The 27772-nt window shown below is 37.7% G+C and overlaps 1 protein-coding gene across 1 annotated transcript in view; it reads left to right on the top strand.

Moving 5' to 3' along the window:
* ANTXR1 (ANTXR cell adhesion molecule 1) overlaps positions 1 to 27772 on the top strand; it is a 309785-nt gene that overhangs the window by 130546 nt on the left and 151467 nt on the right. Inside the window, exons 11-12 of the mRNA XM_043987300.1 lie at positions 5006 to 5075; positions 7115 to 7193. Coding sequence (XP_043843235.1) covers positions 5006 to 5075; positions 7115 to 7193 — 149 coding nt within the window. The remainder of the gene's footprint in view (positions 1 to 5005; positions 5076 to 7114; positions 7194 to 27772) is intronic.

The following is a 27772-nucleotide window of genomic DNA, read 5'->3' as shown; positions in this document are numbered from 1 at the left end:
TCCTCTATAAAATGAAGGGCTGGGACTACATAAGCTCTGAGGTCCCTTTATGCTCTAAACAGTCTGCTCCAACCCTTTCCTCTAACCCTCATCAGAAACTTCATTGTCATAACTCTTCCTCCTAATTTTCATTTTTGAACAAATATTTATAGATAGCTTGTTTTACATCACTACTTTCTACTGTATTCCTCCCTTTAAAATAGAGAAGTTGAAAAAGAAGAAAGAAAAGTTCAAATAAACTAAACAACCTATCAGAAAGTCTGATGTTATAGGCATTGCTCCACAAGGGGTGGGCTGATAGTCTGGGAAATAGCTGAAAGAACAGAGAAAAGCAAGTCAGAACAATCTACAAACTGGAATAATAATAATGCATACTTATATAGTACCTACTATGTGCTAGGCACTACGCTAAGTGCTTTACCATGTTATTTCATTTGATCCTCACAACAGTCTTCATGATATTATCTCATTTTATCCTCACAACAATTTACAGCTGAGGAAACTGAAGCAAATAGAGATTAAGTGATTTGCCCAAGGTCACACAGCTAATAAGTATCTGAGGTCAGATTTGATTTCGGCTCTTCCTGACTCCAGGTCTGGTTCTCTAGCTAGCTGCTCTATCTACAATCCAAGAGCCAATTGCTTCTATGAGAGGTTGAGCACAAAGAAGAATGGCATCTCTTAAATGCCTAACAGACCAACTGAGTAGCAGATGATGATTTTTGGTGAGTTTTTTCCCCAATGTACTGTTCCAAGAAGGATCAGATGACTGAAGTTATTGGAAACCAAATGCTCCTCTTTTTTTTTAGAGCACACGCACACACACACACTCACACACACAAATACACACATACATACACACACACGAGTCACTCATTTTTGTGGTGAAATGAATGCATGCTCTGAAGCAAACAACTCTTCTTTCCAAAGGGGAGAGGTCAGCTCTGAGCTCATGTGTGATCTTTGGGGCTAGAATCCTAATAAATTATCCAAAATTGGAAGAGACTTCCATTGGTAGGGGATTTCAGATAATCTTTAAAAAAAAAAAACATCCCAAGAACAGCTTCCTATTTCTTTTCCTCTTGAAACTTTTGAATTTCAGTTGCTCATCCATGTCAGCCGATGAAAGAGATAAAAAGGGAAGGAAGGATAGAGGATATTTAGCTGATTCCAGATCATTTAAATCTACTTATCAGACAAACATAAGAGCTTAGACCTGGAGGAGGAAGGGTCCTTAGAAACCATATAGTCCAATCTCAAAGTTTTACAGATAAAGAATGCAAGAGCCAAGGAACTAAAGGGCACCCAATTCATTCCAATCTGACACAATACAATACTTATCCCCATGCGTGTTGAGCTGGAATTCGAACTGAGTTCTCTGGCCTCAAATCCATTATTCCTATCTGCTCCATTCATTGTGGGAGGTGAGAGATTTATCGAAGCCCTATGAAATGACCCATGAGTGTGAACTTTGGGACACAAACCTGCCAGTTCTCCCGCATCTCTTTGCCTGTGGCCAGCCACCATCATATTGCTCGGAATGATTTCACTCTTTGTTGAACCACTGTTGAATCAGCCAAGAATCCATAGGCACCTCCCTGCTTTGGGCTGAATCCCCAAACTGTTATGCTCCCAAGTATGACTAGTATATGATGACAAGGAAATGTAATGAAATGAGCACAGAGGACCTGAGTTTGAATCTTCGGTCTGCCGCTGTCTACCCATGTGACCCTGGAGAAATCTTTTTATTTCTTTGAGCACCAGTTTTCTAACATATATGAAGAGATCGAATTAGTCTCTAAATGGAAGAGATTTTACGGGTCTACAGTCTGCTTTTATTTGATATGGTCTATGTCCTAAAATTCCTCCTCAATTTGATATTCAGTGTTCAAAGATCCTTTATAACTTTGCTATTTCTTGTTCCATGTTCTAAGGTTCCTTCTCGGTCAAATCCTCTATGATCTTTAGCAATGCCATGGATACAAAAAGGCAGTTGAGGTCATAGGTTGAACATGGGCCAGCCCAGTATTTGCTTCATTCCAGATCCAAATATTTCCTTTATTTGTGAAAATAAAGATTCTCTTAGGAATCAGGAGACATGTTTCTAGCCTGGGCTCTGCCACTGATTTGCTGTGTTAGCTCTTTTAGCAAGACACATAGTAGAGCACAACACATTTGTTGTACTTTTTCTGGAGACAAATTTAGGGGAAATGGTTAGATGTTACAGAGAAGGAGATTGTGGCTTAACATGAGGAAAAAACATTCTTAAAAACTAGGGCTGTCCAGAAGTGACCACCTCATTACTGAAGCCCTTCAAGAAGAAAGCCACTTATGGAGATTGTTGCAGAATGGATTTCTCTTTTCTGGAGTTCCTTCCAATTAAAATTCTGTAATCACTTTAACCTCTCTGGGTCTTCATTTCTTTTTTTTTTCTTAAAACAACCATCAATTTGCTTATCTTTTACCTGCTCTAAGATGGCTATTAGGGTTGTCAGCCAAATGCAATGTGAAAACAAGCATGAGAACTATGGAAAATGGAACACATTTTAATATATTGGAGGATCGGAGGTTTAGAGCTGGAAGAAACTAAGGTCTAAAGAGGTCAAGTGACTTGAACAGGATCACACAGGCAATAAGAGGCTTAGCTGGAAACTAAACCCATATTTTCTGATTCCAAATCCACTGCATTTTCCACTACACCATTCTGTGACATGATGCTATTCTTAATTCTTACCCATTTATCTCAACATCCATCCTCCCCACCCTAGAGTAGGTCTAAAATCTATACATGGCCTGTTTAAACTTTTGGAAGAAATTATGGTTTGATAATCAGGGTTGATTCTGCCATGGATACTGCCTCCTTAATACTTCCAGATTCCTGTGGACAATATGGTTTTCTTAGAACAATTCATTCTATGTGCAGAAGTTATATGCATTTACTCTTAGGCTAATATATTACCTTATTTCCCTTGAAAAGGGAGTTCCATGCTGAACTTGGAGATTTTCATTTATTTATCCACAGAAATCTGGCCAACTGAATTTAGACTTTAGCCAGTCAGACCACTAGGCTGAAGACCAAGTTGTTGGCAGCTTAGGACCATTACCAATGAGGTTTATTTATTATCCAACAGTCGAATGTTCCCATAAGATAATGTGATTCTATAGTCTTACTGTGTTGATGATCCTCCATCAGCTATCTCCCCACCCATTCTGGGAGACTTTTGAAGAGTAGTTATTATGTTCATATAACATGAGGAAGCCTGTAGAAAACTAAGTAAAAACAAAGAACTCAGTGCCCTAAAACAGTTCCCAGTGGTTGTTCCAAACTCATGGATATGTATTTTCCTCAAGTTTAGTGGCTGGTCCAAGGAAGCAAGCTCTTCTGTTTCTTGGTAAGCAAGTACAACTGCTATTCTATGCCTGTGACAAAAGAGTCAGTGATGGGTACAAGAAGGTCAGTTTTCAGGTAGAAGTATTGGCCAGTGAGAATTGTCCACTGACTCATCTGGCTGATGCATGTCTTACTTTGTAGTTCTGAAGACTATTTCTAAAAGTGATCAGAAACCATAGGAGAAGAGCAAGACCCTTGCAAAATCAAGGCTCCCATTGCCTTCCACTTTAGAGATAACTTTTGTGAATCAGTAAAGAGTCTCTGAAGTAATAAAGTAATTCAACTACATGGTTTTCTATTATGAATATAAAATAGCTTATGTTCCAAAAACACCAAATTTTGCCCTTTTGGGCAGCACCAGAAAGGGTAGGTGAGATATAGTGGCCATTATCTATATAATATGCATTACAATGAGAATCCCAATAAATCTGTGGTTATAAATCAATGATTTTGTAATCAATTACTTGTCATTTATTTGTACTTAATTAAAATTTATTTTTCTCATAACAGTCTTCCTGTAGAATGTAAGCTCTTTGAGGGCAGGGAGCATTCCTTTCTCATATGGTGGTATCCCTAGCACTAAACATAGGACTTTGCACATAGTGGGAATTTAATAATTGTTTAATTGTGTTGATTCATTCCAACTCCTCTGCCTTCAGTCCATGGTTAAGTTAAACTTTCTAAAGCATAGTTTTATCATTTCATTACCTGAATAAGAATCTCCTATGATTCACTATCATCCATAGGTTACCATCTAAACTCGTTAGCCTAATATCTGAAGCCCTCCACAATATGGACCTAAACTAACTTCCTAACCTATCTCATGCCATTTCTCTATACAAACTATCTCTTCTGCTAAAAAACAAACAAGCAAGAAAAGAAATTAAAACCCCACATTTTTTTGTATTACCACTTTTCTCATGCTATTGCCCTCACCTGGACTGCCCACTCAAAGCCCAGTTCATATATCTGCTCAGTGAATTTAATCATGGCAATGATCTCTACTTCTTCTGAGTTCCTATAGTACTTTCAGTTCATAGAACTAATTTTGTACAAGAAAGACAGTGTAATGTAGTTATTTGTTATTATTGTTAGTTCATTTTCCTTTTACTTACCTTGGCTTTTATAAAAGACTGTAAGCTTCTTGAAGGCAAATGTGGAATTTTAGACCCCCTTGTGTACCCCACAGCACTTCATACAATCCCTTGTCCATGATAGGCACTTAGTAAACACTAGTTTATTCACAGTTGTAGAATTTAGAACTAGAAGGAACCTTAGCAATTATTCAGTCCGGTCTTCTTACTTTATAAATGAGGAAACTGAGTACTGGAGAGGGAAAATTCCTTACTCCAAGTCACTCAGCAAATTGCTGGCAGACTAAGAACTACAGTTCTTCTGCCTCTCATGATATTTTCTTGATTGATTAAATTCAATTGGGCAAACATAGTTCTAGTCAAGTGACTCAGTCCTGGGCCTGGTGGCTTTTACTTGCCAAGAGCTGAACATTATAACCCCCAGATGAAAGCTACTGGGCCATTCTTTATAACTTTGGGAGATCAGGAATGTGAAATGACCTTTTCACCCCTTATCCAACAACTTCTTTTCTTTTTCTAGACAAGAAGCCTTTTACTGTGGAAGATACTTACTTGCTCTGTCCAGCCCCCATCTTGGAAGAAGTTGGCATGTAAGTTTTAACAGATGTTCATCAGTTTGAAACTAGATAATCTTATTAACAATCAAGGGGTTGGGGTGGGGGGAAGCTTTTCATGCTCTGGAATGTGAATTTTACATTCATGAACATGAATTCACTACCCTTGGGAGTCACCTTTCACAGCATAAAGTAATAAGCAGAACTATGGTACATGATGCTCAATTGCAAAGACAGATTTGGAACCCAGATTATAGGTGTGCTTTTGTTCTAACACATCCTAATGAGAAGTAGCTCAAAATCTCAACATGGAGAAAATGAGCCCAATGAGTGTTAGAAAGAATAGTATAGGAGTACACGACTAGACTCAGGACATCTATTACAGGGGCATTGTACTTAGAGAAAGATAAAAGCATTTAGAGCCGGAAAGGGCCTTAGAGACAATTATTTACGTCTACTACTCCTGATCTTACACATGATGAAACTGAAACACATGAAAGGCTGGATGACTGTGTTAAAGGCCACACAAGGAGTGAATAGCAGACCTGGGGATTCAAGCCCAGGGACCCCAAACTCCAAATCCAGAGCTTTTGCCATTCCACCATTTTGCCTTCTTACAGAACGATAATGATCTCACTATGAATAAGGACATATGCTCATAATTAAACAGTGACTTATGTTCCCTGTAGAATAGAAGAGCAAATTCATGAATTCACACTATATTTATACTTCTTTCTTTGTTTATAATCTATTTGTTGGGCATTGTAAGAATCTCTGGTTATTGGGGGGCAGCTAGGTGGCACAGTGGATAGAGCACTGGCCTTGGAGTCAGGAGGACCTGAGTTCAAATCCAGCCTCAGACCCTTAACACTTACTAGCTGTGTGACCCTGGGCAAGTCACTTAACCCCAATTGCCTCACTAAAAAAAAAAAAAAAAAGAAAAAGAATCTCTGGTTATCAGCATCAGTGATTAAAAGCATTGCTTAAGCAAAGGTCCTTACTACAAAGTGCATGAGATGTAAAATTCAAATAAATCCTCCTTTGTCCAAGGGCACTGATAGGGTTAGTAGTAGTAATGATAATGATGATAATAATATAGTAACAACAACAACAATAATAATATAATAACTAGCAATTATATAGTGTTTTATGGTTTGCAAAGTGCTTTATGAATTATCATTTTATCCTCACAACAACTCTGGCAGGTAGGTGTTTTTGCAATCCCCATTTTACATATGAAAAACTGAGGCAACCAAAAGTTAAGTGACTTACCCAGGGTCACGCAACTAGTAAATGTCTGAGGCCACATTTAAACTCAAGACTTCCTAACTACAGATTCAACTCTCTATACACTGTGCTACATAGCTGCCAACTTAGAACAAATTATTGACAACAAAAGTATTAAAAAGAAACTGTTTCTTCATCTGTAAAATGAGGGGTTTGAACTATATGACCTTTAAGGTCCCTTCCACTCCAGTCTTCTACTGTTTGACTCCCACTAATAAACTTACTAGGTGTCCTTTCATACTGGGAATATTAGCCCATGTTTAAATCTTTAAAATGTGTACATACACAATGCAAAGCAAACTTCTTTAAACCCAAATGATATAAATGATGAGGAAGTACAACCTTAGCCAATTCATTCCTACACATCCTCTTCAAAAAAACCCCTAATGATGATACAATGACACTCATCGTATTGTTGAAATTACAGATAGAACAAAAAGCCGGTGATGGTGGAGTTGAGATCCTATTAGGAAGAAGTAGCATGTCATCCTCACACATGGAAAATAAGGAAAATAGAAACAACTTTTCCCCACTAGCGACTCAAGAAGGAATTATTTGACATCAATAGAGTATGCCAACTGAATAATGGCTATAGGGCCATTTTTAGAGGTATGATTAGGTATAACAAGAGTATCATAGGATATCAGAGATGGATCAGAGAATATCAAAGACTTTAGAGATAATTTTATCTAATTTCCCTAATAGAACCCGGGTTTCCTGACTCCCTATCCAAAGGTCTTTCCATTGTATCATGAAAAATATCTTTGAATTCTCTGTTTTTATTGCAGGGAAGCTGCACTCCAGGTTAGCATGAATGATGGCCTTACTTTCATCTCAAGCTTTGTCAATATCACCACCACACGCTGTGTAAGTCTGAGAGTTTCTTATTTCCTTGTCTAAAAAAGTGTCATCACCATTACAATCAACATTGCCTAAACACGTATCTTCACCTGCCTTAGAATCAGGTTACATACAGGATAATTTAAAAATATAGTTCATATCTTCTAGGAATTTAAAATCTGCATCACTAAAAATAAAGTCAGTATTGGAAAGAGCACTGGATTTAAAGTCAGTGGTTGAAGGCATAGCCTTGTTACTCACTACCTAGATGGCCTCAGGTCATTCGCTCACTTAATTTCCTTGGGTTTCACTTTTCTCATCTGTAAAAGGAAGAGTTTGAACTGAGTTATCAATAAGGTCCCATCCAGCTTAAAAGCTTATCTTCATGGGCCTAAAGTCCATGTGGTTTTTCTACATTTAGAAACAATCGTTTACAAAATTTCCTTTCTCTTTGGACTAATATCTTCTGTAACAATACCTGGCCTAATTTCAGGATGGGCATCCACTACCACACCACATACCTTCTATGTCCTCTGGTTTCTAAAACTAATTCTAGAGTAATTGTCCTTTTCTACTTTCCCACAACTTTGTCTCTGACTGGTTATGTAAAATTTGGAAAGGTGATTTCAACACTATTAATGATTAAAGGGGATATTAGCAGGTTATTACCAACAGTTTGCAGCCCAAATGAACAACTAGCTATGCCCCCAAATAACTTCTCAGGGCCAGTGACCCAAAAAGCAAATATTGACATCAATTATTGTTGTTTGCTTGGCTTTTGTTGCCATCCTGCAATGGTAAGCAATCTGATATGTTATACATGTGCAGTCATATAAGAAGATTTCCAGGGGGCAGCTAGGTGATACAGTGAATAAAGCATCAGCCATGAATTCAGGAGGACCTGGATTCAAATCCAGCCTCAAACACTTGACACTTACTAGCTGTGTGATCCTGGGCAAGTCACTTAACTCTCATTGTCCCACCAAAAAAAAATATTTCCATATTAGTCATTTTGTACAAGAAGACTCAAACCCAAAAAATGAAAAGAGAAAAAATAATATTTCAGTCTATTAAATTGATATTTTTAAAATAAAAAGAAAAATCTCTCCAGTTATTTCCATTCACCAGGTAATCCTTGCCCATGCATCATCTACCTCAGATATTTACTAGCCTCAGTTTACTCATATGTAAAATGAGAAAGAACAAAAATGCCACCAACTTCACAGGGTTGTTTTGAGTATCAATTAAAATAATATAGCTAAAGTGATTTGGAACCCTTAAAGTGCTATATATTGTTGTTATTCATCTTATATTTATTCTCTACATTGCTTCAAATTCAGTTTAGGTCAGCAATTGTTAATCACTATATTATGTGTAATGCACTATGCTAGACATTAGAGAGATAAAGATGTAAAGAGCCCAGGCCATGATCCCAAGGAGTCTGTAGGCCAATGCAGGTAGGATGACAAGATGTATATAGACGTCCAATTTGGTTCAACAATTAAGTGTTTTATGTGGCAGGAACTGCACTGGGCAATAAAGACACAAAGGCAAAAATGAAATAGCCCTGCTCTTCAAGCACTTTCATTCTTCTGGGATAGAATATGACAGAGATAAAGGAAAAATCCAAAGTGTCCTAGACTATTTGAGGAGGACAGTAACACTTAACTGTAGAGATGAGTTTTGACTTATGGAAGAGTTGTCCTCTAAGCTGGAAGTTGAAAGAAACTGAGTTTCAACAGGCAGAGATGAAGAAGAAATAAATTCTAAGTATGGAAGGATGGCCTGTGAAAATGCACAAAGTTAAGAAATATCAGACCATGTCAGAGGGCAATTTGTGAACCACTATGACTGGAATAGGGAGTAAATCAGTCTCCTCTGACATTAACCTGTGTATCTTCCTCCTCTGTAGCTTAGAGAGATATTCCATTTCTTTTCTCTCTCCTTAACAATTTCTCCCCTCCTTTGGAACATTGCTTCAAATTTTGCTTCCTTTTCTTCACATATTTTCCCACTAATGTGGAAATGAATCCAGAAAGAAACAGAAAAAAAAGATGAGCTCCTTTTCTTTCCCAATAAAAAATGCTCATATTTTAGTATGTTAGAGTGGGAAAGCACCTTCATTAAAGATCATGTAGTCCAACTCCCTCTTTTATAGAGGAGAAAAACTGAGTCCTAGAGGGAAGAAGTGACTTTTCTTTTCTTTTCTTTTCTTTTTTTTTTTTGAGGCAATTGGGGTTAAGTGACTTGCCCAGGGGGTCGCACAGCTAGTAAGTGTCAAATGTCTGAGGCCAGATTTGAACTCAGGTACTCCTGACTCCAGGGCCGGTGCTCTATACACTGCACCACCTAGCTGCCCTAGTAAGTGACTTTTCCAAGGACACATAACTACTAAGTGGCAAAGTCCCATGTCTTCTGACTTCAGAACTATACCATGCTGCCTCCACTCAAGTTACCCATGTGTCTGAAGCAGTTGGTAAAAGGCTCTCATTACCATAAAGAGCATATTGATTTCCTTATGCTATAGCCTTTGATCTCAGCCTAACCAGTGGGATTACAAGAAAGAATTACAAGGGAATCCTGACCCAGAGTGAACATGAATCTGCAATTAACATTAACAACTCAGACGTTGCCCCTAAGGGCTGACTTTTCTTCAAAGTTTATTGCTTCAGTAAAGATACATCATAATGTCAAGTTATAGGCAAACTGTTAAGCACAGTGACTGGTCACAGAATCTCCAACGTGGAAGAGACCTCAGAGTTACGTACAACTCTACCTCAATACAAACTCTCTATATAATATCCCTAAGCAAGTGGTCACTCAGCCTTTGAAGACCTAGTAAGAAGGAATCTAGGAGCAGCTAGGTGGTGCAGGGGATAGAGCACTGACCCTGGAGTAAGGAGGATCTGAGTTCAAATGGGACCTCAGACATTTGATATTACTAGTTGTGTGACCCTGGACAAGTCACTTAACCCAATTGTCTCAAACATCCGGGGTCATCCTGATGTATATCTTGCCACTGGACACAGATGGAGTTGGTGACCTTGCACAGCCCTCCCTCATTTAAATCCAATTCAGTCATGAAATCACCTCCCAATGGCATGGTACTCTTCAAGGGGACAAACAATAACAACAAAAAGGATTCTTTTCCCTCCCAAGACAGTCCTTTTTACTTTTGCACAGTTCTGATTATTAGGAAGGGGTTTTTTTCAGCTTTCAAACCTAAATTTATCATTTTTGCAACTTCTACCAATTGTTCCTTGCTCTGTTCTCTAGTGCTCCTACCCTTACAAAAAACAAAAAATCTAATCCCTTTTGCATGTGAACCCTTCAAATACTTGAAGATGTATATCAGGTTCTCCTAGGTCTCCTCCACTCCAACCAACCACTGGTTCTTTTAACCAATCTCCATTTAACAGGGACTCAGTCCTTCCTCATCCTGGCTCTTCTCCTCTTCATGATCTCCAAGCTGGCTTTGCAAACAACTACCTTCAAAATGTAGTATATTGTGGTGCCTCACTGAATAATCTATACAGTCATACCTTGGAGATATTGCAGGTTTGGAACCTAACCTGCAATAAAGCAAGTCACACGAATTTGGTAGTTTCCCTATGCATATAAAAGTCCTGTTTATACTATACTATAGTCTATTAAGTGTGCAATAGTATTATGTCTAAAGAACAATATACATGCCTTGATTTTAAAAATGCTTTATTGCTTAAGAAATGCTAACCATCAACTGAGCCTTCAGTAAGCCATAATCTTTTTGCTGGTGAAGGGTCTTGCCTTGATGTCGATGGCTGCTGACTGATCAAGGTGGTGGTAGTGGCTGAAGGTTGGAGTGGCTGGGAAATTTTCTTAAAATAAGACAACAAAGAAGATAGAAAAAACAACTATTGACTCTTCCTTTCATGGAACTTTTCTCTGTAACATGTATACTGTTTGATAGCATTTTACCCCCAGTAAAAATTCTTTCAAAATTGGAGTCAATCTTCTCAAACCCCGAAGCTGCCTTGTCAACTAGGTTTATGTAATAGTCTTCAATATTGTTGTGTTTGGGGGAATGGGAAATCTGAGGAGAGGGAGAGAGAGGTAAGGGACTGATCAGTTGCTGGAACAGTCAGAACACACACAACATTTATCAATTAAGTTTGCCATCATAGATGCCACAGTTTGTGACATCCCAAAACAATTATAATATTAACTTGAAAGGTCATTGATCACAGATCACCATAAAATATATAATAATAATGAAAATGTTTGAAATATTGCCCAAATTACCAAAATGTGACACAGAGACACAATGTGAGCAAATGCTGTTTGGAAAATGGTGCCATTAGACTTGCTCAATGCAGACTTGCCACAAACCTTCAGTTTGTAAAAGAAAAAAATGCAATGTCTATGAAGCACAATAACGTGAAGTGAGATAAAATAAGGTATGAGTGTGTTCACAAAAACAATTCTCTAGTTTTCTGCAGTGCTTTGTACTCTGCACAATATTTTCACACACTGTGATGGCGGTGCATATTATAACTTCCCAGATTATAGAGAGGCAGCATCATAGATCATATTCTCCTCTCTCTCTAATTCATCTTCTACACAGTTGCCTATTCCCAAACTATAGGTCTGACCATGTCTCTCAGAACTCTGCTTTAGAATAGCTCTTTTTTTATTCTATGCTCAAATACAAATTCCTCCACTTGGTGCTTAAAACCCTCCAAAATCTGGCCCCTACATACCTTTCCAAATGTATTTCCTATTAATAGCTTTCTTATATTCTCTTTTTCCAGCCAAACTGGCCAACTTGCTCTTCCTCATAGTTAACATACCATCTCCTATATCAGAGACTTTGCATTGGCAGGCTGTGCCCTAGTACCTGGCATGCACTTCCTCCTCTCCTCCACCTCTAAGCGTCTCCTGACTTCCTTCAAAAATCAATTCAAGTGCCCCTTGCTATCTAAAGACTTTCCTTATTGCCCAGAAATAAGGGATACTCTCTTCCTATTGAAATCACCATGTATTTATCTGTGATGTATTATATCACATCCCCATCTGTTCAGGTCCCCTGCCCATAAAATAATGAAAGTTCATTATGGGCAAGGACTATTTCATTCTTATCTTAATCTTTTATCTTTATGGCCTCAGCACCTAGAATAGTGCCTTACAAATAGTAAACATTTAATAGGTATTTATTTCATTGAATTACATTATAATTCTTTGATATTAGGCATCATAGAGCCAGAGCAGAGATCCAGGTAAAGAACACTAGAGGGAAAAATTGATAAAGGAGATAAGACTTTCTAGTCTAAATTCCATGCTCTTTTGAACTAGGTTGGAATTCTGACTTTAGAATTACATCTTAACTATGTGACCATAGACAACTAATTTCATTTCTCTGAGACTCAGCTTCCTCAAATGCAAAATTAGAAATAAAAATAATTACATTACCTACCTCCCAAAGTAGTTGTAATGATCAAATGCAATGCTTTTTTTGTCTTGCTTCTCAACTAAATTTTATAAATGTTAACACACTATATAAATATAAGCTATTTTTATTTTCATCATTTTCCCTGAAAAAGAAACTAAAAAATAAAATAAAATAAGAAATAAAATCTGGGTTCCAGTTAAAGGACGTTCTGCAAGACTTTGAGCATATAGGATGTTCAAATTCCAAAACCTGAGCTCAGATTTTTTTTAAAAAAACTGTATGAAATGGATACATATAAGTCCGTGAAGTTGTTTAAATATATCAAGACCCTTCTGGAAAATAAATTCTGCCAACCTGCAGGAAATAATTAAAATGCCTTCAGTCCAAAAACTTAGCCCCAGATTCCTTCCAGCTTTTGGCTGCACCAGTCTCAGAACTGAATTTCTCATCAGGTCTAGACTCAGGAAAGAAAATTCAAGTGGAACCTGTGGCACCACAACCAGGTGTGACTCTGTAAATGTGAATTCTGGGGTCCTTTTCTTCTTTAGGACAAGATACACAGATCTCCCGCTGGACTTCCACCCACTCAATGATACTTTCTCAAAACATTCCAGACCACCAAGATGCTTTCTTCATCTAATTTATCATTTGTTTTATTATTTTCATTGTTTATTTGATTTAGGTTTATGATCTTCCCAAGTTATGTACCCTTTGATAGTTCTATGATGGTATCAACTCTGAACCTCTGCTAGATCTATTATGCTATCGATGCAGGTACTCTGTCAAGTAATGCAATCAGAACCCCCAAATATCTGCCCATCCTTTACAATTCCCACTCGTGTCCTCCTATAAATTCACCGATTCAATTCAATAAATATTAAATAAATATTAATTGAGCACCTTCTTTGTGTCAGGCATTGTATGGATTCTGAGGATACAAAGATAAATACTCCATAGGAGGTCCACCCAATCTTCTAGGGGATTTTCTTCTAGATCCCTTGATGCTATATGGATTCCAATGGCATACTGAAGTTGTCCATTGGTTATCCCTTACTTAAAATTTGCAAAAGAAGCAAGGGAACCTCCTGATGCATTTTCTCTTTACATTAAACCATTCTATAATACTTCACTTGGAACAGAGTATTTTTTGTGGCTGTGAAATATCAAATTAAGGCCTTACCTTTATTTGGTATGCATTTGTGCACCTGTGCCCTAAGTGGTCGGGATCTTGCAGGAACAGATGTTGCTGTTGCCAGAAGCAAAAATGCCATTACATTTGATTGGAAAGAGATTTTTCCAGCCAAGATTCCTATAGGACTGGAAAACTCTTTTCAGCTACATGAAAATAGAAAGTAATCCAAATCCAAGATTCCCTCTTACCAACACATAGTATTCTCATTTTATGCCTTACAGAATTAATTAACTAATCTCTACTTCAGCTTCCATTTACACATGTTTTAACAATAATACCTCAAACATATAAAGCACTTTTAAGTTTACAAAACATTTGCCTCACAACCCTGCGGGGTAGGTGGTGAAATTACTGTTATTGTCACTTTAAAGCTAAGGAATTTGAAGCCCAAAGAGTTTAAAAGTTTAATACCCAAGATCATTCAGCTGTTACAGTCAATATTAGAATTAGGCTCTCCTAATTCCAGGTCCTATGCTTGTTTCACTATACAATCAGTGCTAACTCTAGTGAAGTTCTGAAATTTCCAAAACAAATGATGACCTTTCATGATTAAAGCAGACCTATCTAGGCACCTTAGAGAATTGTGTTTTTTTAATTCCTTTAGAGCAGCTACCAATTGAGATCCAACAACTCCTCAACCAAGAATTTTACTCTAGGCTTTGGGGGGGTTTTTAATTTTATTTTATTAATTTTAATTTTTTGGTTATTTTTTCTTAGTCTGTAAGTGTTGATGGAGCACCCAAGAGACAGTGACATTTAATGGAAAGACCACTAGATCTGACTCAGAACACTCAGGCTAAAATCTCAATTCTACCACTTCCTAGCTATGGGAGCTTGGTCAAGTCATTTAATTTCTTTGGCCCTCAGTTTTCTCATCTATAATATGGAGAATCACAAAATGTTAGAGTTGGAAGGTAACCCAAAAGTGATCTATTGCATCCTAACCAGGAATCACCTCAAAGGCATCTCTATAGGCACTTCTTAGCCTATATTTTCCCAGAATTAAAAGACTGAACCTTTGTAGTCTATCCTCATGTATCAATTTCCATCCTCTTACTAACTATAGCAGATCTTCAACTTTCTCCAGCTTCACTTTGTCACCCATGAGGTACAGAAGCCAGACCTATATCAAGGATCCCATTTGCAGCCATACTGAGGGCTGTGCTATGGGTAAAGAATGTCCATCAGTCAGTCCTCAACCCATCCTCAAATATGTGCTGTACTACACTGGTCACTGCACTTCCATCTTCAGTAATTACCATATTTGTGCCCTATGTTATCATGAGTCTGGCCCCTCTGAGGACTACCTGGATGACTTTTATCCAAATGTACAACCTCCATACTTGATCACACTATAGCTTGTCTTATATCCCTCTTGGGAGCTATTCTACCTCTATCATTCCTCCCCTTTGACACAGCATAGTATGACCCAGAAAAGTCTAGGGCCCTCTAAAATTCTATCAATTTCAGTGCATACAATTTTCCTAGCTTATTTCTCAGGATTAGAACTTGTCACAACATTATTCCCCATGGTTTTGGGGGAACAATAAGATGTTTTTAAATCATAGGTAGAATATGATGATGTGGAGAAGAAGAAAGATGCAAGTACACAGTTTCTGATCCTCAGCAATAAAAAAGAAAGTGAAAAGAAGTTTTTGGTGGCTAGAAACTGGATTTACATAAGAGACTTTTCACATACAATTGTTTTGAGGAAAGTACCTTGTAACCCTTAAAAGGCTAAGCAGGTAGTATGGTATAGTGGAAAGACCACTGGATCCAAAGTCATGGATTCAAGCTTTAAATCCTAACTCTGCTACCTTTTACCCATGTGATCTTAGGTAAGTCATTTTCTCACAGAACATGGTCCTTGTTCTCAAAAAGCTTAGAGTCTAATCTCTTAGAGAGAGATGACTATAATTAGCTACTACAATTAGCAAATAATACAAGACAAGCTATATGTGAACTAGATTGGCTGCTACATTTGTCATCCTCTCTTTCTGAAATTGGTCATCTTATTTGGTGTTTGCTAAGTTTAGAATAAATTTTTTTAAAGTAATGAGATCTTTTTTGGACATGTGGGATTTGTGATGTCTATAGAACATCCAGTTTGAAATATCTAATAGGAAAGGAGAAAGGTTAAGGTCAGATTAATAGATTTGAAATCCATCTGCACAGGGATAATTGAACCCCTGGAACCTGACAAACAATGAGAATGTATTTAAAGAAAAGAGGGCTGAAGACAGAGGTTTGGGATACAACTATAAATAATTAATTATGTTTTGTATATATTGAGTTGAGATGCTTACATGGTATTCAATTCAAAATGTTCAATGAGTAGCATGTAATGCAGGGCTGGAGCTCTGGAAAGAAACTAGGACTTAATATATAGATCTGGGAGTTGTCTTCATAGATTTGATAATTGAACCCTTAGGAATTAACAGAGGAGAATCTTGTTTAGAAGAGAATTCAAATGAAGTATATATTTGAAAGGAATTGTAATGAATGCCACAATTTGCCACAAAACCAAAATTGTTTGTTATAGACATGTTATATTTAAGTTGCTACCAACACATCCAGATGAAAATGTCTGATCAATATTTGGAAATGCAGGACTGAAACTAAAAAGTATGGAAGATCTAGCTTTACAGAGAAGTGGGGCATAGTAAATAGAGAGCTTGACAGGAAGTCAGAAAGACCTGGGACCAACATATCAAGTTGGCAACACTGTTTCCAAGGAAGACTGACTTGAACCAGTTTGAAGAATTGATCACCTTGGACTCCTATAATTTCTCCTGACAAGGGCCAGGATTGAGCCTAGAGTCTGGAGTAAGGCTGAACCTACTTGAAGGAGTTAATATCCTAATGATGAGAATATTTAAAAACGGAATGAGGTAATAATGAGGTCCATATACCTGAAAGACATCTAGTGGAGAGTAAGATGACTTTGGCAGGGGGAAGGGGTTACATATTGCTAAAGTTAGTAAGGACCTTTGGAAAATCTAGGTTTGTGTTCTTATTTTAAAGGTATCATATTACTATGCCCAAAGGTCTAGAAAACTGTGTATACCCTTTGATCCAACAATACTACTGCTAGGTTTATATCCCCCAAAAGAGAAAAAGACCTATTTTTACAAAAATATTTATAGCAGTGCTTTTTGTGGTGGCTAAGAATTGGAAATCAAAGGAATGCCCATCAATTGGGGAACAGCTAAACAAGCTGAGGTATATGATGGTGATGGAATATTACTGTGCTATAAAAAAATGAAAAACAGGACAATTTCAGAAAGGCTTGGAAAGACTTGTATGAACTGATATATAGCGAAGTGAGCAGAACCAGGAGAACATTGTGCACAGAGACAGCAATATTGTTTGATGGAGAACTGTGAATGACTTAACTATTCTCAGCAATACAATGATATAAGACAATCCCAAAGGACTAATGATAAAGCATACTATCCACCTCCAAAGAAAGAATAATGATTGAACACAGACTGAAGCATGCTATTTTTTACTCTTTCATTTTTTCTTTTATTCAAGTTTTTTATAAAAAATAAATGATATGGTAATGTTTTACATAATTGCACACGTATAACCTATATCTGATTGATTACCACCTAAAGGAGAGAGGAGATGTAGGTGGGAAGGAGAGATAAAATTTGAAACTCAAAACTTTGAATAAAAATGTTTATAATTTTTAAAAATAAAGCTATTACATTCCTCTCTCCCTCATGCTTCATGTTCAAGCAGAGTCAAGTTTTAATGATTCTGCCCCCCAAAACTTCGCTTCCATATCACTTCTCTACTGTGGCTGTTACAAACCTTCTCTTCTCTCCTCCCACTTCTCATGGCACCATTTCCTCTGTTCTCTAAACTGAAGACCATATCTCATACTTTACCAAGAAAATGGAGACCATTTGCCATGAAGTCCCATTTCTCCCTCCTTTCACAGCCTCTTGAAATCACCTCTACAATTTTCAGTCTCTGATGAGGTGACCATCTTTGTGTAAGATGGAACTGGTCATCTAGTTTGGTGTTTGTTGTGTGGGCCAGTCCCTAGATATACTTCTTCAATCTTCTTATACATCACTTCCCTCTACAAGTCTACAATCCAGCTCAACTAGCTTTCTTTCTGTCCCTTATACATGACAGTTCTTCATTTCTCTCTCTGCTTCTGCATTGGTTGTCATCTGTGGCTAGAATGTTCTTCTTCCTCACCTCTGTCTGTTGGATTCCCTGGTTTCACCGAAGGCTCAACTTAAGCTCCATTTACTGTATGAGGCCTCTTCTGATTCCTTCAGGCACTATTATCTTCCCATCCTAGATTACTTCATTTCTGCTCTACATTTCTTGAATGTATCTACACATGTACAGGTTGTGTCCCCTGTTAGAACATAAGGTTCTTGGGGACAGGGATTATTTTGTCTTTGTATCTTCAATTCTTGGTATAGTGCTTGGCACATAGAAAACACCTAATAAATGCTTATTGATTCTCAATGCCAAAACTTCAGTTTCTGCCCTCATCACCTTTCACTTACACCCTTGTTATTAGTCTCTTGATAGATCCCTTTGCCTCTGGTCTCTCCCTGCTTTCCTTCATCCTAAATAGGTTGCTAGAATGATCTTTGAAATGTACAGTTATGAAAATGAAACACAATTCACTGCTTAAGAATCTATGTGCTGGAGAAAAGGCTACCTACTTTAGGTATAAGTTAGACTAAGTGACTTCATCAAATTTTGAGATTCTAGCATCTCCATGGGGGCAGGTAGGTGGTACAGTGAATAATGCCCTGGGCCTGGAGTCAAAACAAAACAAAACACCTGAGTTCAAATCTGGCCTCAGACTTAACCCTGTTTGCCTCAGCTTCTTCATCTAGAAAATGAGCTGAAGAAGGAAATAGCAAACCACTCTAGTATCCTGGCCAAGAAAACCCCAAATGGGGTAACAAAGAGTCAGACACCACTGAAACGACTAACAATAACAACAAAGCATCTCCAGAAGGTTGTGACTGATGATTAACTCAGTATATCTCATGGCTTGCTTTAGATGCTGAGTTATAATCAATAATCCTGTCCAACTGAAAGTTAAAGTTACCTACTGTGAAATAAAAGCAATTTGATAAAAGTTAGGTATAAAAAGCTGAAAAGACAGCCCTGCTTTTATTTATTTATTTATTTGCTTATTTATTCATTTATTTGTTTGTTTATTTATTTGCCTGTTCATTCATTTATTTGCTTTTAAAATTTTATTTATATGTGTGTATAGATGTACATATATATATATATATATATATGTATATTTATGTGTGTGTGTGTGTGTGTGTGTGTACTCCCCACAAAAGTCAGTCCTAAAGCAAACAGTGGAAAGTCTCTATGTTTCTAGCAACAAGCTTTATTTAAGTGCTGCTAGAGAAGAAATGCCAAGCCCATTTTCAGGGAAGTTCTAAATGCAAAAGAAAGAGTGGGACATGCAAGGTATCAAAATGCCTGTAGCTGGCTGTTGGCACACACAAGGATATGGGTCATTCAGTTTATTCTCTTTCCATGCCAGGTGAAAGACTGGCTGCTTAATGGTTTGCTGACCATCCTCTGGACCTCCTAAATGAGCCATTTTGTTTCTATTAAATGCATTCTCTTTTTAGAAACAGAGCTAAACCCATGGCGTAGGGTTGGGCTGAAAGAGGCTTCTGCCAAAAATTATGCCTTCTAGTAACAGGAGCGAAACATTGACAGTAAGCTCAGAATTTGGGACCATTCAGACAGGGCTCAGCTACAGTTAACTCCCTCAATATTTATGTAAGATGAGTTGCTAAGTACATGGGTAATGGAAACAGGATGAAAGGGAGTATGTTTAAACTATATAATGATAATAGCTGGCATTTTCATAGTACTTTAAAATTTATGATGTAGGGCAGCTGTAGAATCAGGAAGGCCCAGGTTCCAATTTCATCTCTAGACATACTGTATGACACTGGACCAGTCACTTAAACTTTAAGCACTCTGCACAAGGGGTCAGGAAACTACAATCCACAGCCTGTATTTGTAAGGCTCACTTCGGGCTGTAGTTTGTTGACCCCTGCATTAGGCAATTCTCTGAGCCTTTAAGTTACAGAAAAAGTACCAACCTGATTCTGAATCCAAGGCTGCTGATGCACAAACTCCACTCCCTACCCCAATTGCCTATTACTTCCAGTGCTCTGTGACCTAACTCCACAATGGGCCACCCATTCAACTGTGCTATTTGGAATGGATGTTCCATAATTAACAAACTTCTTTTCCATCCTTTTTGTTTCTCATTCCTTTCATATTCTGTCACTCACTGAGACCTGGATCCCCCCTGAGAAGACTGTATCACTAGCCCCTCTTTCCTCTACTGGCTGCACTTTTACTCATATCCCCCAACTCACTGATTGGGGTTGAGGAGTTTTTTACTCCTTGTTCCTGACTGACCCTTCCAGATTCTCTTTCTCTTTCTCTCTCTCTCTCTCTCTCTCTCTCTCTCTCTCTCTCTCTCTCTCTCTCTCTCTCTCTCTCTCTCTCTCTCTCTCTCTCTCTCTCTCTCTCTGTTTCTCTCCAGCCAGCAACATCTCCTTTGAAGTTCATACTAAGTAATTTATCACTCAAATCACTAAATCAAATCAAATTTATCATACCAAATCTTGGAAATTGTTATCTATCAACCCTTAGGACATTCTCCTTCCTTTCTGAACAAATTCAGTGCCTAATTTACAGTCCTTCCCCTAATTCTTGTCTTCCCATTAGAGGATTTCAATATAATTATTGATACTCCTTAAAATGCCATAAAGTCCTAGTTCATCAACCTACTTAATTTCCATGACTCTTCTGCGTCCCCTCAGCTACACAGAGAATTCCATACAGTTGATTGTGAGATCACCCACAAATATTCTACTTACATGTTCATTCATTCCAAAACTCCTTTATATGATCATAATTCCTCATCCCATCATTCCATATGCCTCACAACTCCTAATCTTGTTCCTTGTCCACATCAAGACCTCCATTTTGTCCATGCCTCAGTTCTTTGTGAGGCCATTACTTTTATTGTGGCTACATTTTCCTCTCTTCCCCATCTTGGCCTCTTAGTGAACCAGTTTATCTCTCTATAGTATCCTCTAGTCTAGAATACTTTGCCTTCTTATGCTATCACTGATTGTACTTAACCAAATCAAAACCCTGAATTACTTATTACCACCATCTGCCTCCTTTAGGACTATAAGGATGCTGCTGAACAAAGCTAGAAAAAAATCACAAAACCACACTGATTGGGTCCACTAAAAATTAATGTTATCTAATCTCACTGAACCATCACTGCAACAAGGCAATACTTTTATGCTTCCCTAATTTGATTTACTACTCCACTCATTGCTGTGGCTATCTCATCCCCCTACAGTTTCTCATTTCACAACCTGCATTGGCAACTAGGGTCTGTATTAGGCCCGCACCATCTCAGCTAAGAAGCTGGCCAAGAAAGAGAGAGAGAGAGAGAGAGAGGAAGAAAGGAAAGAAGGAAGGGAAGGAAGGAAGGAAGGAAGGAAGGAAGGAAGGAAGGAAGGAAGGAAGGAAGGAAGGAAGGAAGGAAGGAAGGAAGGAAGGAAGGAAGGAAGGAAGGAAGGAAGGAAGGAAGGAAGGAAGAAAAAGCCATTCACCAAGAGCTCCACCTCTTCTCATCTCACACCATTCAGACATCTTCCCCCACTATTACTACCCTCATTCCCATGTTTCACACAGAGAAGTGACCCTTCTTTCCAAGGTAAACCCCTCTACATGCACCGTTGATTCCATTGCTTCATATCTTCTCCAGCAGATTGCCCCCACCATCATCACCACTCTCTCTAATATTCAATCTCTTTGCCTCCCCACCGGCTGCCTACAAACACAATCAAGTCTCCTCCAACCATAAAAAAATCCTCGCATGGCCCAGGCATTTCTGCTTGTTGTCGTCTCGTTTCTCTCCTCCCTTTCCTGGTTAAATTCCTTGAAGTACATGCTTACCTCCACTTTTTTCTTGCTCATTTCTTTTTTTTTTCAAATAGTATTTTATTTTTATATATAAAGACAATTTTCACATTTTTACAAAATTTTGAGTTCCAAATTTTCTCTCTCTCTTCCTCCCTCCCTAAAATAGTAAACAATTTGATATAGGTTATATATGTGCAATCATATAAAACATATTTCCATATTAATCATGTTGTGAAGGAAGTAATAGACCAAAAGGGAAAAACCCCACAAAAAATAAGGCTTAACAAGTATGCTTCAAACTGCATTCAGACTACCTCAGTTCTTTCTATGGATGTTCTCACTCTTTTCTAAGCCCTCTGCAATCCGTCTTCTGACCTCATCATTCAAATGAAACTGCTCTCTCTAAAGTCACCCAAGATCTGATAATTTTCAAATCTATTTATCTAGCCCTAACCTCTCTGCTGACCACCAGGCTCACATCTTCAGCTGCCTTTCAGACATCCTGAACTGGATGTCCAGCAGAGATCTTAAACTCAAGATGTTCAAAATTGAACTCATTATCTCAAAGGGCACTCCTCACAGTTCAGTGCTTTCCCCCATTGTTCTGCCAACCTTTCCGCTGTGAGTGCCAAGAGAGTAAACAGATGCAAATAAAACCTTAGTAATCTGGACTATCTAGAGGGTCACCTGAAAATTTTGGAATACATATTACTCAAGTACTCAAATAGCTCTGCAATTCGCTGATGGGGATATTCCCTCCAATAGTTCAGATTGCAACCCATCCATATCTGCCTATCTTGTGTGACTTGTCCATGTCCTTCCATTAATTTGCCAAAACAGATTATTTTCTCTCTCATTTTCTCCAGATGCAGATAGAATTCTATTGAAGGACTTCAGCTGTTCCCCTTTTATCTCTTACTCTTTTCACAAATGATTATTCTATTTAGATTACTTAAATTTTATATATATTATTTCTGTCATTATACATTTTTCTGATGATAGTCTTTTCTCTGGTTATTTCGTTTCCTGGTTGTCATATTGTCCTTGAAGTATATGCTTGCCTCCCCTTTCACTCTTTTCTTTTTTAAAGAGTATTTTCTTTTTATATGTAAAGACAATTTTTACATTCATTTTTATAAAATTTTGACTTCCAAATTTTCTCCTAAATCATGCCCTCCTGTTACTGTCAAGGACGTTATCATCAACTTAGTCTCCCAGGTTCACAACCTACGCGTCATTCTCACCTCCTGCATCCAAGCTGATGCCAAAATCTGTAAATTCCACCTTTTACGACATTTCTTGAATACTTCCCCTCTCTCTTCTGACACTGCTAGCACCGTAGTGCAAGTCACCTCATGCCTGGACCATTGAAATAGCCTCCTGGTTAGTCCGCCCGTGACCTCCCTATTCCAAATGCCATTTTAAAGGCTAATTATTATTAGTGTTTCCAATCCATACACTGAAATTATTCAAGATTCCTTGAAAGATAAAACCAAAAAAATTGTTTAGGAAACACCTGATCATTAGTATCATACGGGATGTCAGACAGGGAGGGATGTGCTTAACAAAGGTGTCTGCCACTATCATGGCAGAGACTCAGGGCAGGCTCTTAGTTAAGAAGGAATTGAAATAGATAATAAGGTCTTCGGATGCTGTTTGCAAATGACATTGTGCTGGTTACATCAAGCCCTGGAGCATTGGAGAGGTTTTTGGAAGAGATCCATAGCCACTTAAAAGAGTTTAGCTTGAATATATACATAGGGGAAAAGGATGAAGAATGTCTGTTGTCCAGATTATGACAAGCAATTAGATGAACAACCTATAAAACTAATCCATCAGTGTCTTAGACATATAGAACAAGTACACAACCAGTTTGTTCTGAAATGAAATAGAAGAGCTGATTGGATTACTTCTGGAAAATTGCAAAGCTCTTTTAATGACTATACATTTCTGTCAGAAAACAAAGGCCCACATTTTTTTAAATTTAAATTTGTTTTTCTTTCTCAATGAAAATCCACTTTCTCTCTCTTCTCCCTCCTCCCAACCTCCACATGGAAAAAGGGAAAAAACCACACAACATACTTGTTTCAAATATGTATAGTCAAGCACAAATTCCTTCATTGACTGTAAAAAAAAAAAATCTCATTATGCTCTTTGAGTCCAACACCTCTTGTTAGAAAGCATGTAGTGGGAGCAGGTAGGTGCTGCAGTGGATAGAGCACTGGCCCTGGAGTCAGGAGTACCTGAGTTCAAATCCAGCCTCAGACACTTGACACTTTCTAGCTGTGTGACCCTGGGCAAGTCACTTAACTCCAATTGCCTCACTAAAAAAAATAAAATAAATAGAAAACACGTAGTGGGGCAGCTAGGTGGCGCAGTGGATAAAGCACCGGCCCTGGATTCAGGAGGACCTGAGTTCAAATCCAGCCTCAGACACTTGACACTTACTAGCTGTGTGACCCTGGGCAAGTCACTTAACTCCAATTGCCTCACCAAAAAATAAAAATAAATAGAAAGCAGGTAGTACATTCCACCATTAACCCTCTGATGTCATGGTTAGTCATTGTATTTATCAGTATTCCTAAGTTTTTCAGAGTAAAATATTGTTTTTATTATAAAAATTGTTTTTTCTGGTTTTGCTCACTTCACTGTATTTTACAGGTTTTCTCTAAAACCACCATTTCTTATCTGGAATTTTTCCATCAATAATATGCCATAACTTGTTTAGTCACTCCCCAATTGATGGGTACCCCATCAGTTTCCAATTCTTTGTCACTACAAAAAGAATATATGCTCATACATGCATTTATATTTATACATAGAGAGATGTATATATATACATAGAGAGATGTCTAGATACAAAGAGAGATATGTATAAGAATGGATATTTAAAAGGTTCATATGTCATATAAGTTCATATGTATATATGTATTATATATATGCAAATACACATGGATGTGTATACATAAATACATGTATGTGCCATACACATATTACATTAGTATATTTTAGACACAGGCATAGATATATGTGTATACACACAGAAACTTAAATATGACATATGGATCCTTTTAAAGGTTCATGTTTTTCCCATTATTCTGCCAATGTTGCTGTGTGGCTTAGAGTCATAGAATGGCACAGTCTTTAAGATCATTGAAATTAATATTATATGAAAGACAATAGAGAGATCCTTGGTGGATGTGAATGGCCTGCAACATATGACAACCAAGAAACTTTAAATAACCAGAGAAAAGAATATCATTGGAAAAAAATGTATAATGATATAAATATCTGAATAATCTAAATAGAATAATGGCTTGTGACAAGAGTGAGAGATAAAAGGTGAACAGCTGAAGTCCTTCAATAGGATTCTATCTGCTTTGGGAGAAAATGAGAAAGAAGAGTGTTTTGGAGAGACTCCCTTTGGCAAATAAACAGAAGGACATGAACGAGTCACACAAGATAGGCAGACAGGAATGGGTTGAAAAATAAACCGTTGGAGACAATATCCCCATCAGTGAAATTGCAGATCTATTTGAATATTTGAGTAATATCTATTCCAAAATTTTCAGATGACCCTCTAGATAGTTCAGATTACTTACGCTTTATTGTATCTATTTACTACCTTGGCACTCATAGAGGGAAGGCTGGCAGAATAATGAAAAGTGTCTGGGGAAAAGCACTCAACTGTGAGGAGTGTCCATCGAGATATGGTCTGGCAACTGCTTCTGTGAGTGCTGAAGCCACAGTTCCTAAAGTCCCAGAAAAGCAGGTTCTTGCCACCAAACTCCTCAGCACTCTCAAATTGTTCAACATCAGAAAATGATGACATTTTATCAATAGAAATGATGTTAAAGAACATGCTTTCCATCTTTTTTTTTTTTTTTTTACCACTGTACACTAAGTACCATCTGATTTGGAGCTCTAGCTTTCTATAGGTTTTAGCTCTACCTATTAGAACAGAAGCTCTTTGAAATCAGAGACTGTCTTAATTTTCTAATTGTATCCTCTTACATAGAGGACAACTAGGTGGTGCAGTGGATTGAGTGCTGAGCCTGGAGTCAGGAAAACCTGCGTTCAAATTCAGCCTCAGACACTGGCTGTGTGACTCTGGGCAAGTCACTTAAACCCATTTGCCTCAATTTCCTCATCTTTAGAGATTTTTACAATGAGTTTGAGAGGCAAATGGCAAACCACTCCAGTATCTCTGCTAAAAAAAACCCAGCTGGCATCACAAAGAGTAAAACATGACTGAATAACAAAAGCACAGTACATAGTACAGTCCTTTGCACATCATAAGAATTTAATGACTGCTTCTTCATTCATGTGACCAGGACAGGTCATTTAGGTTTGTTTTACGCCAATTACCTCCTCTATAAACTGGGTAGAATAATGCTTATAATACTTATGTCATTGAGCTTTTCTAAAGAAAATACTTTGTAAACTTGGAAGCACTATGGAAATGTTATTTTTACTTACTTCAAAACTTTGATGACTCATCATTGTGGGTAATTCCTCTGCTGGTAAGGATGACAATCCATCCTTCCTCATCCTGTCATAATTAAATAATAATTAGGAATCATATCACATATATTGTTTATAAGCTGAGCCAAAGAGATTAGTCAGCCAACATCTATTTTGATAAGTGCTATCTGGTTGAGAATATCTTGAAAAAATTTGAGCTTTCTTTTTTTTCATGCTGGCCTGTTTATCTTGGATGTTTATAGAATAGCCTTCCAACACTTTTATCACTAAATGTTTTACAGAATGTTTTCCCTCAGTTTTAAAGAATGACGAAGTAGGGAAAAGGTCCTTCTAAATTCATACAGCTCAGTGTGCCTGGAGAATGGGGCAAAGAGAAAAGAGAACTAATATCTGAAGGTCTGTTTTGAATTGCAGTGTGAGCTGAGTGACATTTGTTAGTCCAGGATGCTGGTGGAGTTCAGTAAAAGCAGGCATCAAAGGAACCAAGAATCTAGACAGAATTCATTCCTTCCTTCTCTGAGGTCTCTGTACATAAACCTGATACTGCATAGTTTTAAATTATGCTCCCCCTACCCCTCCGCCTAAGTGAAAACTGCAGCAAGGAGCCTTTAACCAGTTTTTTCCCTGAAGGATTTACAAATATTCCTCAGAGGACTCCCATAACCCTTCATAAGCCTAGATAGGTAAGTAGGTAGGTAGGTAGGTAGGTAGGTAGGTAGGTAGGTAGGTAGGTAGGTAGGTAGGTAGGTAGGTAGATAGATATAGATGAATCAATGAATGAATTAATGGTTAAATAAATAGATGAATGAAGAAACAAAAAAGAAAGAAGGGAGGGAGGAAGAAAGAAAGAAAAAGAAAAAAAAGAAGGAAGGAAGGAAGGAAGGAAGGAAGGAAGGAAGGAAGGAAGGAAGGAAGGAAGGAAGGAAGGAAGGAAGGAAGGAAGGAAGGAAGGAAGGAAGGAAGGACTTTGAAGCCCTATCTGTATAATTATTAAAGAGAACAGTACCAGGGAAATAGGGGATATAGATCAAGCGGTCCAGTTCATCACATCCAGATGATCTCTTCCAGGGAAGTGGAACTAGTTCCCATGATGCCAAACCACAGAACAGTTATTATACACAGTGATAGGTGACATTTATGTAGCACTTTACAATTTGCCAAGTACTTTAAGTATGTTATGGCTATCATGTCATTCGGTGTTCACAGCACTAGGAGGCAGGAAAGTGTCCTTATCCCCATTTTCCTAATCACAAAACAGAGGCAAAGAAAGCAGAAATTTATTTGATCAAGGTTACATAGTAAGTAGCAGAACCAAAATTCATTTAGACCCTTTGACTCCAAATGTACTGTCATTTCCACTGCACCAAGTTCCTTTTTTATTGTATTCTCTCCGCCCCCCCCTAAAAAAAAACAAATATAAATTACAGGTTATAGCATTGGCCTCCAACCAAATATCTGCGTGTCTTCTGATAAGAGGTAATGCTACTTTTAACATTCTTAGATGGCTTAATATACCAGAGGATC

This window comes from Dromiciops gliroides, chromosome 2 (assembly GCF_019393635.1).
Source record: "Dromiciops gliroides isolate mDroGli1 chromosome 2, mDroGli1.pri, whole genome shotgun sequence".
NCBI classification, from domain to species: Eukaryota; Metazoa; Chordata; class Mammalia; order Microbiotheria; family Microbiotheriidae; genus Dromiciops; species Dromiciops gliroides.
This window is presented reverse-complemented; position numbering and strand designations above follow the sequence as displayed.